Source organism: Neoarius graeffei, chromosome 7 (genome assembly GCF_027579695.1).
Source record: "Neoarius graeffei isolate fNeoGra1 chromosome 7, fNeoGra1.pri, whole genome shotgun sequence".
In the NCBI taxonomy this organism is placed as follows: Eukaryota; Metazoa; Chordata; class Actinopteri; order Siluriformes; family Ariidae; genus Neoarius; species Neoarius graeffei.
In genome coordinates, this window is record NC_083575.1 from 48,040,559 (window position 1) to 48,058,636 (window position 18,078).

The 18,078-nt window shown below is 42.5% G+C and overlaps 1 protein-coding gene across 2 annotated transcripts in view; it reads right to left on the minus strand.

Moving 5' to 3' along the window:
• The window catches only part of klc1a (kinesin light chain 1a), a 54,740-nt gene that overhangs the window by 31,125 nt on the left and 5,537 nt on the right, over positions 1–18,078 (minus strand). For both annotated transcript variants that reach the window (XM_060925826.1, XM_060925827.1), the window contains exons 2-5: positions 3,374–3,650; positions 3,163–3,228; positions 2,846–3,010; positions 2,684–2,762 (exon numbers count right to left, since the gene is read on the minus strand). In XM_060925826.1, the coding sequence (XP_060781809.1) occupies positions 2,684–2,762; positions 2,846–3,010; positions 3,163–3,228; positions 3,374–3,649 (586 nt within the window). In that variant the 5' untranslated portion in view covers position 3,650. The remainder of the gene's footprint in view (positions 1–2,683; positions 2,763–2,845; positions 3,011–3,162; positions 3,229–3,373; positions 3,651–18,078) is intronic.

Here is an 18,078-nt window from a genome sequence, read left to right on the forward strand (position 1 = left end):
CTGATACTGTATAAACCTGCAATGATTTGCGCAGGTGTGCTGAACTCTCCGATATTAACGGACACCCCCTGAAAACCCTGGCCCCTTCTCCTAGTCTCCCATGCTCTCGCCTGGAGCAACCTCACTTTCTGTCATGATAAATGGAGAATATGTTGAGTTTGTTGATATGAAATAGAATATTACAGTGTATGCTCAAGTTAGCTAAAATTAGACTATCAGTTTGTTTTACACCAGTTAACTACACTGATTAGAGACATCACTGAAATAGTTTGGCCAAAAATGGCTAAAAAAATAATAAAATAAAAACAAGCAAACAAAGGAAAAAGGATGAAGTTTTTTTTACCTACAAAGATTAAACAATCCTACAATGAAGTGTCAAATCCAACACTTTACAAAATGTTAGCAACAATAATAAATGGTAAATACAGAACGATTAAATACATATATTTTTGCTCTCCTGAGCAGGAAGACCAAATCTTCAAGCTTATTGAAAACTTGCGGTCTGAACTGAAGAGTCCAAACACAAATGATTTTAAAATGTACTGCATGGGGGACAGGCCAAGATCCCCAGGAAAAGGCTCAGGGCTGTTATGATTTGAGGGTCTCGATTACTTTGAAATCAATAACTTGCATTAGAAATGAACTACTTAAGAATATTTTTACATACTGTAAAACTGTTTGTGTTTAAAAAAAAAAAAAATCCCTAAACAGCTTCCCCATATCTCATCTCATCTCATTATCTGTAGCCACTTTATCCTGTTCTACAGGGTCGCAGGCAAGCTGGAGCCTATCCCAGCTGACTACGGGCGAGAGGCGGGGTACACCCTGGACAAGTCGCCAGGTCATCACAGGGCTGACACATAGACACAGACAACCATTCACATTCACACCTACGGTCAATTTAGAGTCACCAGTTAACCTAACCTGCATGTCTTTGGACTGTGGGGGAAACCGGAGCACCCGGAGGAAACCCACGCGGACACGGGGAGAACATGCAAACTCCACACAGAAAGGCCCTCGCCGGCCACGGAGCTCGAACCCGGACCTTCTTGCTGTGTGGCGACAGCGCTAACCACTACACCACCGTGCCGCCCCGCTTCCCCATATGATTATGCTAAAAATATATATATGAGTGATTCCACGCTTACGGGTACTGAAATGGGGACATGAACTTATTTTTAAAAATTCACCTAAAACCATTTCTTTTTTTACCATCAGGTCACAAAACATGTAATCTTTAATGAATGATATGTTAAAAGATAACTTTAATTTTCTGAGATGTAATAAAAACATATTTATATGCCAAAGTCAAGCCTATGAGTTCCAAAATGATGTCTGTTACATTACTTCTGTTACGATTGTCCATCTCGCGTCTGTTACAAATTAATTACAATCTAGCTCTATACCATGTTAATCTTATTGAAAGAATGTGTATGTTTATTCTACTACACATGTTTATTAATTATATTTGCTAAAACATCACCTTCCTATGTTTCAAAAAGTAATTCTACATTGTTAAAATTGAGAATATATATGTCCACAACACTTCTGCTACGTTCTGACTTTGGCATATAAATATGTTTTTATTACATCTCAGAAAATTAAAGTTATCTTTTAACATATCATTCATTAAAGATTACATGTTTTGTGACCTGATGGTAAAAAAAAAGAAATGGTTTTAGGTGAATTTTTAAAAATAAGTTCATGTCCCCATTTCAGTACCCATAAGCGTGGAATCACTCATATATATATATATATTTTTTTTTTATGTGAGAAGCCAATAATTATATATTTGACTTCATATTATATTCCCACAGATACAAGATGTGTCATGGCTTTCATGTTACAAGAGGGAGCTGATCTGAGTGTGTTCAGGCTATCATGCTGCATCTGATAATCCATAATGTCCACCCGGATAAAGGACTCTCTCCATGACACAGCCCACACAACCTTTTCATCTGCACTTCACAGTCTGAAGCAATTAACCAACCAGAAAACAAGAGAAAATACAAAATCAGGGACCGAGGGACACTCTGCCTTTCACAAAAAGAGCAACATGAACCTTCTAGTCTTTCTCTGTCTTATTATTGACAAATGTATATAAAGCACAACTTTATTCATCACACACTTGTGAAATTTCCTCTCTGCATTTAACCCATCTGAAGCAGTGAACACACACACACACACGTGAGCAAAGCACACACACATACCCAGAGCAGTGGGCAGCCATGCTAACAGCGCCCGGGGAGCAGTTGGGAGTTAGGTGCCCCGCTCAAGGGCACCTCAGCCCAAGGTCGTCCCATATTAACCTAACCACATGTCTTTGGACTGTGGGGGAAACCGGAGCACCCGGAGGAAACCCACGCAGACACGGGGAGAACATGCAAACTCCACACAGAAAGGCCCTCACCGGCCACTGGGCTCGAACCCAGACCTTCTTGCTGTGAGGCGACCGTGCTAACCACTACACCACTGTGCCGCCCATGTATATATTTCTTCCTCCCAATATGCTTTCAAATACAACATTTATTCATGTCTCAGTTATTTGAAACTGATATTGTATGTTGACTCGAGAGATAGACATGCATAATTAATAAATAAGCTACATTAACTCTGACAGTTTTAATTAGTACAAGATCTCTAAGCGGTGAGAAGAATTGGATAAGAAGACACGGATACTTACTGCCAGAGGCTGGTTCATCCTGATCATCAGGGAAAAGATCATCCAGAGTCTCCCTGCTCGAGTCAGAGTCTTTATCATCCTGAAGGAGAGAGTAGGGCATGAAAGAGGTAAAGACAGAAAATATAATGGGGTTAAAATAAGCAAGGAAAGAGTGAGGCTTACTGTTGGGCTGAGATCCTGGTCATATTTTTTTAGCTGATTCATGAACTCCAGGTGCTTCTTTTCCTCCTCCAGCTGGGCCACGCTCTGTTCACTCTTCTGCAGCCGCTGCTGTGTGCCTGCCAGCTCATCACGCAGCCACTGATTCTCCTGGCATAGCCGCCGGACCTAAAACACACACACACACACAGTTACACAGAGAGCGCAAGCCATGGGAGGGACATGGTGCGTGTATGTTTCTAGCTACACAGAAACTGAGAACATGGGTGAGAAGATAGCTCAAGGAGACATTATGACTGTGTGTTTGCCTCTGTGCATACCTGTGCTCGAAGCTTCTGTTTCTCAGCCTCCACTGCACTCAGGTGCCCTGAAAGAGCCATCATTACCTGCGGAGTTGAGACATGGAATAGCATAGTCAGTCATTCTTATATCCTCTTTGCCCTAATGTTTTAATGAAAAGATTTAAGAATTATACAGAGAGGGCTGATTTTCAACAAAAACAGTCTTTTTCAGAAGATTCGTTCATCCAACCTGTGCTTCACTAAGACCGAGCTCTAACATTTCCAGCGAGCGCTGAATCATGACAGTCTTCTCCTCGACAGCACGGCCTTCCTGGGTTTGTTTGAGGCAACGCAGTGTTCCCATTAGACCCTCCAGGATGGCCTGGTGTTCAGCACGCAGAGCCTCCAGCCCCTGCATCACCTCCCGTGTCCGACACAGCAGCTCATCTTGGGACAGCTTCTCTGCAGGGTCACCCTGCCCCTCCACCTCCTTCACACACACCACACTCGACATTTCCTCACGCATCCTACACACACACACACACACACAAATATTTACCAAAATGTTTCCATATATTTGACTCAATAGGTCATTTATTGCACTTGCTCCTCTGGTTTGTGAATTGAGTGTGCTCAGTGTGTAAAACATGTACAGGCTCTCCTTTCAGAAAAACAGAATGAAAAACAAAACACCCAGACTTTGTGTGCAGCTCATACACCGGTTGTACAGGTTTCAATAAAATGTGAGGGGAGAAAAATGCATTCACAACATTCCTTTTCTCAGCCAAACAATTACCCTTCAGTAATTTCCATCAAACACCATGGGAACCATCCTGGGGGGGGGACACACCAATAATAATAATAATAATAATGAGGTTTCCAAACTTTTAGCGACTCAAACATGACCCTAAATAGACATTATGAATTTTCTATAATGCCAGGCCTTGACTATCCTACATATATTTTAAAAATGACAGATTTATAAAATAGCACCTCTGTAACATTTCAAAAAAACATTTTCACAGTAATACAGTGGTGCTTGAAAGTTTGTGAACCCTTTAGAATTTTCTATATTTCTGCATAAATGACCTAAAACAGCATCAGGTTTTCACACAAATTCTAAAAGTAGATAAAGAGAACCCAGTTAAACAAAGGAGACAAAAATATTATACTTGGTCATTTATTTATTGAGGAAAATGATCCAGTATTACATATCTGTGAGTGGCAAAAGTATGCGAACCTCTAGGATTAGCAGTTAATTTGAAGGTGAAATTAGAGTCGGGTGTTTTTCCAAATCAATGGGATGACCAGGGCTCGAAATTAACTTTTTTTCTTTGTGTCCCCCAGTGGTCCCGAATTCTGTGTTGTATTGTCCCGAATGGAAGCAATAGTGTCCCCATTTTTTTCCTCTCTGAAATAACCAGTGGTTAATATTATCATATGAAGTTACTATTATATTTGTAACTATGCGATTTTGAACCCTTTATATCATTTTTACAATAAGTCACAAGACACAAGCGACACATGTCCTATACATCATCTACTTCAAAATTACAGTTATTGCATTTTCAGTTTATTAAACTTTGGCGATCTCACTGTATGAATAGATACCCGTTTATTTAAAGGGGCCAACTAGCTCATTCAGAAAATGTTTCAACTCCCTACATCTGCAGTACACTTTAGCTGAAAATAAGACCCCTTTTATGTTCATTTCATCTACTTATACCTTGAATATCTGTTGGCACTTATAAGGCCAACTTATAATTTTCACCATTACTGTTATCCATTTTTATGAACTTTCCGTTATCCATTACCGTTATCCATTTTATGAACTTTCGCTGCCGAAATGTGGGTGCAAATGTTAGCACCATCAGCATAGTGGCAGGTCCGAGCCTAGTTGTGCTGCTGACTGACTAAACTTTCTGAACTAGAAAGACACCAAGAAAACTCACTCATTCTGTTGAACGGTATCTTCCGTCAATATCATCCACATCATTCCTGTTGTATTTTATAACGTGTCTAACAGTGTTCATTAAGTTCAGTCAGTTGCTAGCGTTGCCTGCAGACCAGGCGATGACACTTTGGATCCTGAAGGTCCCGGAGACGTTATGTCTGGGCTTTCAGTTTCTTCCCCGCGGTCGGTCCGCTTCAACCACTTAAGCATTTTTGTTCTGGCAAGAGTCGGCGCAGCGTGTGCGGTAGCAATTCCATTTCAAGTCCATATAATGCGGACACCGGCCGAAGATTCTAGAACAGAATGCGCTGCTCTGTAGCCTACGGATGCAGGTGCATCGAAAGTGTAGCTACTATGTATTTTTCGCTGTTAACGTTTTAAAATTAAAATTGACAAATTAGGTGAATGTCTACGTATGTGTTACGGCTTTGTAAATAATATTAATGTAGAACATTTTTTCTAGATCTATTTTTTTCCATTGTCCCGGGATTGTCCCAGATATGATAATTTTGTGTCCCGATGACATTTTTTATGGTCCCCGGGACGTCGGGACACCGTTAGTTTCGAGCGCTGGGGATGACAATCAGGTGTGAGTGGGCACCCTGTTTTATTTAAAGAACTGGGATCTATCAAAGTCTGATCTTCACAGCACATGTTTGTCGAAGTGTATCATGGCACGAACAAAGGAGATTTCTGAGGACCTCAGAAAAAGCGTTGTTGATGCTCATCAGGCTGGAAAAGGTTACAAAACCATCTCTAAAGAGTTTGGACTCCACCAATCCACAGTCAGACAGATTGTGTACAAATGGAGGAAATTCAAGACCATTGTTACCCTCCCCAGGAGTGGTCGACCAACAAAGATCACTCCAAGAGCAAGGCGTGTAATAGTCGGCGAGGTCACAAAGGACCCCAGGGTAACTTCTAAGCAACTGAAGGCCTCTCTCACATTGGCTAATGTTAATGTTCATGAGTCCACCATCAGGAGAACACTGAACAACAATGGTGTGCATGGCAGAGTTGCAAGGAGAAAGCCACTGCTCTCCAAAAATAACATTGCTGCTTATCTGCAGTTTGCTAAAGATCACATGGACAAGCCAGAAAGCTATTGGAAAAATGTTTTGTGGATGGATGAGACCAAAAGGGAACTTTTTGGTTTAAATGAGAAGCATTATGTTTGGAGAAAGGAAAACACTGCATTCCAGCATAAGAACCTTATGCCATCTGTGAAACATGGTGGTGGTAGTATCATGGTTTGGGCCCATTTTGCTGCATCTGGGCCAGGACAGCTTGCCATCATTGACTGAACAATGAATTCTGAATTATACCAGCGAATTCTAAAGGAAAATGTCAGGACATCTGTTCATGAACTGAATCTCAAGAGAAGGTGGGTCATGCAGCAAGACAACGACTCTAAACACACAAGTTGTTCTACCAAAGAATGGTTAAAGAAGAATAAAAGTTAATGTTTTGGAATGGCCAAGTCAAAGTCCTGACCTTAATCCAATCGAAATGTTGTGGAAGGACCTGAAGCGAGCAGTTCATGTGAGGAAACCCACCAACATCCCAGAGTTGAAGCTGTTCTGTACGGAGAAATGGGCTAAAATTCCTCCAAGCCGGTGTGCAGGACTGATCAACAGTTACCGGAAACGTTTAGTTGCAGTTATTGCTACACAAGGGGGTCACACCAGATACTGAAAGGAAAGGTTCACATACTTTTGCCACTCACAGATATGTAATATTGGATCATTTTCCTCAATAAATAAAATGACCAAGTATATTTTTGTCTCATTTGTTTAACTGGGTTCTCTTTATCTACTTTTAGGACTTGTGTGAAAATCTGATGATATTTTAGGTCATATTTATGCAGAAATATAGAAAATTCTAAAGGGTTCACAAACTTTCAAGCACCACTGTACATGTATGCGCAATGCAAATGAGTAAAAACCAAAAGGACTGGTACTGACTGAGCAGTCTAGTGAGAAATGTTGTGTTGTTCGAGGAAAATAATTGACACTAGAGTGGTGTGATACGGTCCAACGTGAAGCAGATGAGCCAGCTTTATGTTGCATAACGCTGTGTGTGTGTGTGCAGAAGCTCACTATACATCTTGTGTACATCCAGAACAATGAAAAGTGGCATAACACGTCAGAGCCAAGACATCCCTATGTGTCAGGTTTCCAAGTCAAACTGTAAAATATCTAGCAATTTAATGCACATTGATGTTCAAAACATCGACAAGCTCTGTTTCTCTTCTAAATCTCCTCTGTTGGATCGATTGTGCTGTCCTCTGTGTCATGGGCTGTGTTTCAAAGCAAAACCTCTGACCTTACAAACAAAATTTTTTTGAACTCAAGAAAATCCAGAAGACTGGACGCAGAATAGAGCTTTCAGGAGGTTTGAAGGCTACCTCAGGGTTTTAAGACTCAAACAGGAACAGGAAAACTGGTTAGTGTGTTAGTAATCAATAGTGGTTTGGAATAGTATACACAGTCCCCTCCAAAAGTACTGGAATGGCAAAGACAATTAATTTGTTTATCCTTATACACTGAAGACATTTGAGTTGAGAATCAAACGAATATGAGACGACAGATCAGAATTTCAGCTTTCATTTCCTGATATTTCCCGCTATAAGTGTTAAGCAGCTTAGAACATGGCACCTTTGGTGCAGACCACCAAATTTTCAGGTAAGCAAAATATAGGAACAGATAGTCTCATCTCATCTCATTATCTCTAGCCGCTTTATCATGTTCTACAGGGTCGCAGGCAAGCTGGAGCCTATCCCAGCTGACTACGGGCGAAAGGCGGGGTACACCCTGGACAAGTCGCCAGGTCATCACAGGGCTGACACATAAACACAGACAACCATTCACACTCACATTCACACCTACGGTCAATTTAGAGTCACCAGTTAACCTAACCTGCATGTCTTTGGACTGTGGGGGAAACCGGAGCACCCGGAGGAAACCCACGCGGACACGGGGAGAGCATGCAAACTCCGCACAGAAAGGCCCTCGCCGGCCACGGGGCTCGAACCCGGACCTTCTTGCTGTGAGGCGACAGCGCTAACCACTACACCACCATGCCGCCCGGAACAGATAGTATTAAAGTAATTTAAAGTCTGCAACACGGCGCTATCGAGCAGGCCATGGAGTAAGCCATGTTTTGGGAAGCTCTGCCAACTTTAAACTTAAAATGTGTATTTAGAGCGCTTACTACAGATGAATAGTGGTCAGATAGACTTTTGAAGTCACGTATATGACCTAGGTAAAAATTTTGTCGAGATTTTGCCAATGTCGAAGACGAGCCTGCGAAAGTTTTCCTACACTCCTGGATGAAGTACGGCTAACAGCAAGCAAGCTAGCATGGCTGACGTTAAAGCCGAACTCCTTGCCTCTCTAAAAGATGACATCTCGACATTAATCAGGTCGGAAATGAAAGATCTTCTTGCTAGTGAATTCGACGCTGTGAAAAGTGAAATTCAGTCGGTTAAAACTGAGGTTGTGAGCAGTGTTTCGTGACTTCGCACTGATCTAGACTCGATATCAACCAAGGTAGCCGATATGGAGCACAGCCTGACGACATGCTCAGATGATGTGACAGATCTCCAAACCACAGTTGGAAAACTTCAATCAGAAGTGTCGGCTTTGCAGCAAAAATGTACGGATATGGAGGGGAGAATGAGGAGGTCAAATATCCGAATAATGAATGTTCCTGAGGAGGCCGGAACGGGCGCTCCATCTTTTGTCACGCAGCTACTAAAGGAAGTGTTCAACTTGGATAAAGATGTGATAGTCGACAGATCTCACCGCACCCCACAACCAGCAAAAGCTAAGGGCAAACCCCGTGCCATTATCGCGAAATTGCACTATCACCAGGACTGTGTGGATATACTGCGCAGGGCGAAGCAAGCGGGTGATGGCTTGAGATACGGAGCACTGCCTATTTCCATTTTTCCGGATTATCCTCCCTCTGTAGCAAGGGCAAGATCTGCGTTTAACGACGTTAAACAACTGCTGAAAGGTCGAGCTGATGTTCGCTATGGAGTCATGCACCCTGCCAAGCTCCGCATCACCTTCAATGGAGTCAAGAGAGACTTTCTGGATCCAAACCAAGCAATGTCATATGTGAAGTCGGACATCATTGGAGAGAGACCCACATCTAATGACTGACAATTTGTTGTGACTATTCCGTCTCATTAAGGTATTGATGAATGTAGTCTATTGAAAGTAGCCACGAACTGAATATTGCCTACAGTTATAACAGGTAGGCTGTTCGCCTCCAATTTTTCATTGACTTTCATAATATAATTTGTTAGCATATTCCTTTTTAGTGCTGTAATTTCGCCACAAGTTTTTTAAGGCTAATGTCACTCGCCTAGACAACATCTTAAGTTTACCTATGGAGAGCGCCTTTTTCTTTGCTACAGCAGCCTATTTGGCAGAGCGCCCTGCTCGAGTTAGAGTTTTCTATAACAAACACTATGTGTGGATTACGCTGTAAGGGGTTTAGCGTTCACCTCGTTCTAGATGACAGGGGGAGGGTTTCAATCGCACCAGATGTTTATCTTTTCTGTTTTATGGAGGACATGTTTTTGTTTGACTTACCGGTATTCAATATGGATTATGGTTTTGTACATGATGTCAAATGGTTAATTCACAATTAAGAGGAGATACAGGTTGTCCAGTAAATTTTATTAGCTGGAATGTCAAATCTTTAAATCACCCTGTTAAACGTAAGAAAGTACTTTCACATCTCAGCCAGCTTAATGTTGGAATAGCTTTTCTTCAAGAAACACATTTACGTATATGTGACCAGTCCAGATTGAGAGGGACCTGGATAGGCCAATTATATCATTCCAACTTTAATAGTAAATCAAGGGGCACAGCTATTCTGATAAATAAAAATGTTCCATTCGTAATGTCAAAGGTGGAGGCAGATACCTCTGGAAGATATGTTATAGTTACAGGCAGATTGTATGAAACTCCAGTTATTCTAGCTAACGTATACGCTCCCAATTGGGATGACGAGTCCTTTTTCTCAACACTTTTTTCTCGTTTACCAGATATAAATTCTCATTATCTAATTTTGGCAGGAGATTTGAACTCTACTTTTTCCCCTTTAGACCGTAGTTCACCAAGAGTGATTCCTCAGACCAGAGCAGTCCAAACCATTGAGCTATTTCTCCAAACATATGGTGTTACAGATGTTTGGCGTTTTCAGAACCCCACTTCTAGATGTTATTCCTTTTTTTCTCATGTTCACAAGACCTTTTCTCGTATAGATTATTTTTTAATTGACAACCGTTTTCTTCCCATTGTTAGTAAGTGGGAATATCAAACAATTGTAATATCTGATCATGCCCCATTGCTGATGAGATTGGACATGCCAACCTCACAAGATACTTACCGCCCATGGCGTTTAAACAGTTTATGGCTCAGTGATGAATGCTTTGTTCAGTTTATCTCATCTGAAATATCAGCGTTTCTAGAAATATAATAAAACACCAGGCATGTCATCCTCAACTATATGGGAATCTATGAAAGCATATTTAAGGGGACAGATTATTTCTTACTGTGCCAAACAGAAAAAGGAGGAAACTGCACATCTCAAGAAATTAATAGATAATATCTCACAGGTAGATAGGTCGCTTGCTCAGACTCCCTCTCCTGATTTGTATAAGCAGAGGCTGATGTTACAGACAGAATTTAACCTTCTGTCGACTAAACATACTACAAACCTGCTCAATAAAACACGTCACAAAATATATGAACATGGAGAGAAAATAGGGAGAATTCTTGCCCACCAGTTGCGCCTAAGGTCTGCAGCTCAGTGTATATCTGAAATAACTGATGAATCAGGCACTAAACACATCAACCACTCTCAAATAAACCAGACCTTTTATAGGTTTTACTCTACGTTATACACTTCAGAGTCTCACAAAGATGACAATTTGTTCAGGTCCTTTTTTGATACCTTAAATATCCCATCAGTTAAGCAGAAAACGGCATCTGAACTCGACCAGCCATTTACAGAAGAAGAATTTTATTCTGCAGTAAAGGTTATGCAAAATGGTAAATGCCCAGGGCCAGATGGGTTCCCCACCGAATTTTTTAGAAAGTTTGCCAAAGAGGCGGCATGGTGGTGTAGTGGTTAGCGCTGTCGCCTCACAGCAAGAAGGTCCTGGGTTCGAGCCCCAGGGCCGGCGAGGGCCTTTCTGTGTGGAGTTTGCATGTTCTCCCCGTGTCCGCGTGGGTTTCCTCCGGGTGCTCCGGTTTCCCCCACAGTCCAAAGACATGCAGGTTAGGTTAACTGGTGACTAAATTGAGCGTAGGTGTGAATGTGAGTGTGAATGGTTGTCTGTGTCTATGTGTCAGCCCTGTGATGACCTGGCGACTTGTCCAGGGTGTACCCCGCCTTTCGCCCGTAGTCAGCTGGGATAGGCTCCAGCTTGCCTGCGACCCTGTAGAAGGATAAAGCGGCTAGAGATAATGAGATGAGATTGCCAAAGAGCTTGCCCCCCTTTTACTTTCTGTATTTCAGGAATCATTTACAGCTGGATCATTGCCCCCAACTATGCGTCAGGCTGTTCTATCTCTTATTCTTAAAAAGGAGAAGGACCCTCTGTCATGTGGCTCGTATCGCCCAATTTCTCTGCTAAATGTTGATAGTAAAATACTGGCAAAGATGTTAGCCCTACGATTGGAAAAAGAGTACTCCCATTATTGATATCAGAGGACCAGACAGGGTTCATTAAAAATAGGCAACTATCTTCTAATATACGCAGATTGCTTAATATCCTTTATGATCCCACTCCACCCAAAGGCACTGAGGTTTTGATATCACTGGATGCCGAAAAAGCCTTTGATCGGGTGAAGTGGGATTATCTTTTTTATACTTTGAAGCGTTTTGGTGACAAATTTATACATTGGATTAAGATGTTGTACTCTCTACCTATGGCAGCTGTCTGAACCAATAATAACCTCTCACCTTTTTTCAATTTGCAACGTTGCACTAGACAGGGTTGTCCCGTCACCTCTTTTATTCGCCTTAACTATTGAGCCGCTAGCAATAGCATTACGTAACAGTATTGAAATTAAAGGCATAATGAGAGGTGGGACAGAACACAAGGTCTCACTGTACGGTATGCAGACGATATGCTAGTATATATGTCTGACCCTGAGATAAGTCTGCCAAAGATGCTAGAGCTATTAAGTTCCTTTGGTAAGATTTCAGGTTATAAGGTTAATGTGCAGAAAAGTGAACTTATGCCTATTGACCCCTCTTGCCAGTTTATAAGCCAACCCCTGCCAATTAAAATTTGCACACATAAATTTAAGTATTTAGGAATTTGGATAACCAATAGGTTTAAGGATTTATATGAAGCCAATTTCCCTCCACTCCTTAAATGCTTGAAAACAGACTTAGACCGTTGGAACCTTCTTCCTCTGTCTCTGGGGGGGAGAATTAATGTTATCAAAATGAATGTCATGCCCCGATTTTTGTTTGTTTTTCAATGCATTCCTATTTTCTTAACAAGGTCATTCTTCATAAATATAGACAAACTCTTATCTGGTTTTATTTGGAATGGGAAAATCCCACGTATACGTAAAGAAGTGCTGCAACGACACAAATTGCATGGCGGGCTCTCCTTGCCCAATTTCAGTATTATTACTGGTCTGCTAACATTAAAAATATACTGTTTTGGATTCATTGTCCTAGCCACGAAAACGGCCCTAAATGGCTACAGCTTGAGAGAGCGTCCTGCAAACAAGTTTCCCTACATGCAATAGCCTGTTCTAAAATACCCCTCAAAGAGCCTGTATCAACATTTTGCAGTAATCCCATTGTGAGGCATTCCCTCAAAATATGGACACAGTTTAGACGAGCCTTCTCTTTATGTGAGATGTCCAGGAGCGCACCTTTAGTTGGAAACAATATGTTCACTCCCTCTATAACTGACAATGCATTTAGGATCTGGACTGAAAAGGGACTGAGTACAGTTAAAGATTTATATGTTGGTGGGACCTTTGCTTCCTTTGAACATTTGAAAACACATTTTGACATTCCCGACTCACATTTTTTTAGATATCTGCAACTCCGTAGTTTTGTCTCCGTGCACCTTCCTTCCTTCCCATCATTACCAACAGATTGTCTTCTAGATAAACTGATTAAGATTCCTCCTTACATTAAGGAGACAATAGGAACAGTGTACTCTCTACTTAATATGGATAATTTGAAACCTTTAACAGCATTAAAACACAAATGGGAGGAGGAACTTAACACAGATATATCAGACACACAATGACAGACTACTCTTAAAAATATACACTCATCGTCAATCTGTCTAAGACATACTGTCACTCAATTCAAAGTGGTTCATCGGTTACATTGGTCAAAAGCAAGGCTGGCGAGGATCAGATCTGACATTGACCCAATGTGTGACAGATGTAATACCGAGTCAGCTACACTATCACATATGTTTTGGAGCCGCCCTAAGCTATTTGAGTTTTGGGATTCAGTATTTGCTTTCTTGTCCAGAGCTTTAGAAGTTAATATTGAACCATCTCCAGTTGTTAGTATTTTTGGAGTAACACCTGAAGAACTTAGTATAGGCAACTGGGGCAAAACAGTTGTAGCATTTGCAACACTACTTGCCAGACGCATTATATTAATGAAATGGAAAGACAAATCCCCACCTACTTTTCAACACTGGATTAATGATGTCATGTACTATCTGATACTTGAAGAAATTCGGTATCATATACAGGGTAAGAACCTTAAATTCTGTCACATCTGGCAACCTGTCCTTACATTAGTTGAAAAGACAGATTCTAATGACATTGTAATGATATAAATCCTACTGTGAATGTGGTCCTCCTTTTAATTTATTCTTTATTTACTTCTAGTTATCCCCTTTTTTTCTCTCTTTTCCCTATTTGAATGTCTATTTGTAGCAGTGGGAAGTATCATTCTGTACGATATAATATGCACCACGTAAACCGCTGTGAACCTGCTGTATGTTGTATGAATGCTTTGTTTTGTGTTGCCTTGCTGGTTTTGTTTTACTTTTAAAGTGGTGGTGCGATAGGGCTGGGTGGGTCGGGGTTTGTTGTTGTATGTTTGTTTGTCTTATGTCAAAATACAATAAAAAGACTTCAGATTAAAAAAAAAAAAAAGTCTGCAACACTTAATATTTGGTTGCATATCTCTTGCTCAGACACTGAGAAAGGGATATGCGAAATCAAAAATCAGTCTCACAACCTGTAGTATAAGAACCCCTGCTATAGAGGGCTACCGCGTGACGTCACCGTACCGCGAGATTCTGTTAGGGCGCCATATTGGAAGACCTCAAGTACATACATACATACATACATACTCAGTGCAGATTAAATGAAATTTATTTTTAATTTACTACTTATCTGTTTTTATTTATATATCTTTGAATTATTTGGACATGGGGAAAAACTATATTTAAAATCCAAAGAGGGACGGAGGGAGGAAAATTAAAACAAAAGAAAGAAATGAAATATATAAACATAAATGTGATAAAATTAAGGATGTTTTTATTCAGTAAACATTTAAAAAAATGTTCTACAACACTATAGCCTAGTGACTTACCAGTAACAAAATGGTCTGAACATATTCTGTACTGTTGTAGATTTGAAGTATTCAGATCCGCTCTGCATAAAGCAGCTAAATACTCTCTCTGTCTCCTGGCAGAAAGCTCCTTGGTTTGCTCCCCTTGTGTCTCAATCACAGCTGGTATTCTGTAGAAAGACTTCTTTTCACCTTTCCCATCAGCTTTGTTAGAACACCCCAACACAGCACAAAAGTTTACCATTGTAGGTTGTTTGATGAACCAAGTGCATGAAATTCTAACGAAAACACCCTAGTCATTAGACACACTAAATGTGTCAGTGGCTGGCTGTAATAAACGCAGCCAAGGGACAAAACCATCAATCAGAGTCAGTTTCTCAACATATCGCTTCCTTTCAGCAGGCTTCAGGGTTTTTAAATAATCTGCCATGTCCACAGATCATGCACAGACTTATCCATTATATCCACAGTTTTTTGCCAAGTCTCACACAGGTTTCTTTCAAGTCTACTGTCTCGTCTTCTTCCGCTTATCCGGGACCAGGTCGCGGAGGCAGCAGTCTAAGCACGGAAGCCCAAACTTCCCTTTCCCCAGACACCTCGGCCAGCTCCTCGGGAAGAACACCGAGGCGTTCCCAGGCCAGCCGAGAGACATAGACCCTCCAGCGTGTCCTGGGTCTTCCCCGGGGCCTCTTCCCGGGGGGACATGCCTGGAACACCTCCCCAGGGAGGCGTCCAGGAGGCATCCGAAAAAGATGCCCGAGCCACCTCAGCTGGTTCCTCTCGATGTGGAGGAGCAGCGGCTCTACTCCGAGCTCCTCCCGAGTGACTGTGCTTCTCACCCTATCTCTAAAGGAGCGCCCAGCCACCCTGCGAAGGAAACTCATTTCGGCCGCTTGTATCCGCGATCTTGTTCTTTCGGTCATTACCCAAAGCTCATGACCATAGGTGAGAGTCGGAACGTAGATTGACTGGTAAATTGAGAGCTTCGCCTTTTGGCTCAGCTCCTTCTTCACCGCGACGGACCGGTAAAGCGACCGCAACACTGCGGAGGCTGCACCGATCCGCCTGTCGATCTCACGCTCCATCCTTCCCTCACTCGTGAACAAGATCCCGAGATACTTAAACTCCTCCACTTGAGGCAGGACTTCTCCACCAACCTGGAGAGGGCAAGCCACCCTTTTCCGGTCGAGAACCATGGCCTCGGACTTGGAGGTGCTGATTCTCATCCCAGCCGCTTCACACTCGACTGCAAACCGCCCCAGTGCATGCTGAAGGTCCTGGTTTGAAGAAGCCAACAGGACAACATCATCCGCAAAAAGCAGAGATGAAATCCTGTGGTTCCCAAACAGGATTCCTTCCGGCCCCTGGCTGCGCCTAGAAATTCTGTCCATAAAAATTATGAACAGAACCGGTGACAAAGGGCAGCCCTGCCGGAGTCCAACATGCACTGGGAACAGGTCTGACTTACTGCCGGCAATGCGAACCAGACTCCTGCTCCGTTCATACAGGGACCGGACAGCCCTTAGCAAAGAGCCCCGAACCCCATACTCCCGAAGCACCCCCCACAGAATACCACGGGGGACACGGTCGAATGCCTTCTCCAGATCCACAAAGCACATGTGGACTGGTTGGGCAAACTCCCATGAATCCTCGAGCACCCTATGAAGGGTATAGAGCTGGTCCAGTGTTCCGCGACCAGGACGAAAACCACATTGTTCCTCCTGGATCCGAGGTTCGACTATTGGTCGAATTCTCCTCTCCAGTACCCTGGAGTAAACCTTCCCTGGGAGGCTGAGAAGTGTGATTCCCCTATAATTGGAGCACACTCTCCGGTCCCCTTTCTTAAAAAGAGGGACCACCACCCCAGTCTGCCACTCCAGAGGCACTGTCCCCGACCGCCACGCGATGTTGCAGAGGCGTGTCAACCAAGACAGCCCCACAACATCCAGAGACTTGAGATACTCAGGGCGGATCTCATCCACCCCCGGTGCCTTGCCACCAAGGAGCTTGCAAACCACCTCAGTGACTTCGGCTTGGGTAATGGACGAGTCCACCTCCGAGTCATCAGCCTCAGTGACGTGACAGTGGGATTGAGGAGATCCTCAAAGTATTCCTTCCACCGCCCGACAATGTCAAAACTTGATTTGATTTGATACTTCCGGTTTCAGGTGACGTCAGTGCAAGGGGTCTATACTGTAATATTGTCAATTTAATGTTACTTTTAATGAATCTCAGTGTCTCCACAAGGCCCACAATACACTAGTACCTGAGCACATCATCCTGTTCTGAGGAAATTACCTTAGGGTTTTGGACTTACTTAACTTTTTTTTTTTTTTGGAATGGGGTACCTATTTATTAATATGGTTCTGGAATGTATGTTTGACCACCACGTCAGCTCATTTCTTAAGATTTCTGACCATGATTTCAAGAATATAAATCCCCCCCACCCCAGTTTAAAAAAAAAAAAACAACAAGCAGCACTCTCATTCGGGCTTTATCGTAGCTCTTTGCTCAGTCATCTGGCAAAAGCTGGCTGCGTCCTCGCTTAGATCAAATCAAATGAGCCTATAACTTTATATTGCACTCGTAACAATCAAGTATACTATAAAACTATAAAATATATTTTTCCTCATATATAAATCCATTCATCACTAAGCCTCAGCCTGACCCAAGCCTGAAAGATGCTGCCATTCCTAAGATGGCGGACTATTTACCATACCAACCAGATGTTTTTAAAAACAAACAAACAAACAAAGGCACGGTGGTGTAGTGGTTAGCGCTGTCGCCTCACAGCAAGAAGGTCTGGGTTCGAGCCCCGTGGCCGGCGAGGGCCTTTCTGTGTGGAGTTTGCATGTTCTCTCCGTGTCCGCGTGGGTTTCCTCCGGGTGCTCCGGTTTCCCCCACAGTCCAAAGACATGCAGGTTAGGTTAACTGGTGGCTCTAAATTGACCGTAGGTGTGAATGTGAGTGTGAATAGTTGTCTGTGTCTATGTGTCAGCCCTGTGATGACCTGTGGCGACTTGTCCAGGGTGTACCCCGCCTTTCGCCCGTAGTCAGCTGGGATAGGCTCCAGCTTGCCTGTGACCCTGTAGAACAGGATAAAGCGGCTAGAGATAACGAGATGAGACAAAAAAAAAAAAAAAAACCTCAGAAACAAAGCTTGTATCCATCAGGCCTGTAGAATTCTCTACCTGGTCTAAAAGTGGCAACTCATTCAAGACTGAACAAAAGACACCATAAATGCAGTCACTGGCAAACGAGATACGGTTACTAGGCACACAAGCTACAGTAATGTCATTTATGTTGGAAATCTAACTAGCAATCGCAACTCATCCTGAACAATAATCCCATTTGTAGCAACAACGTTCAAAACTGAGGCGTTTGCATGTAATGGTCAGTGAAAT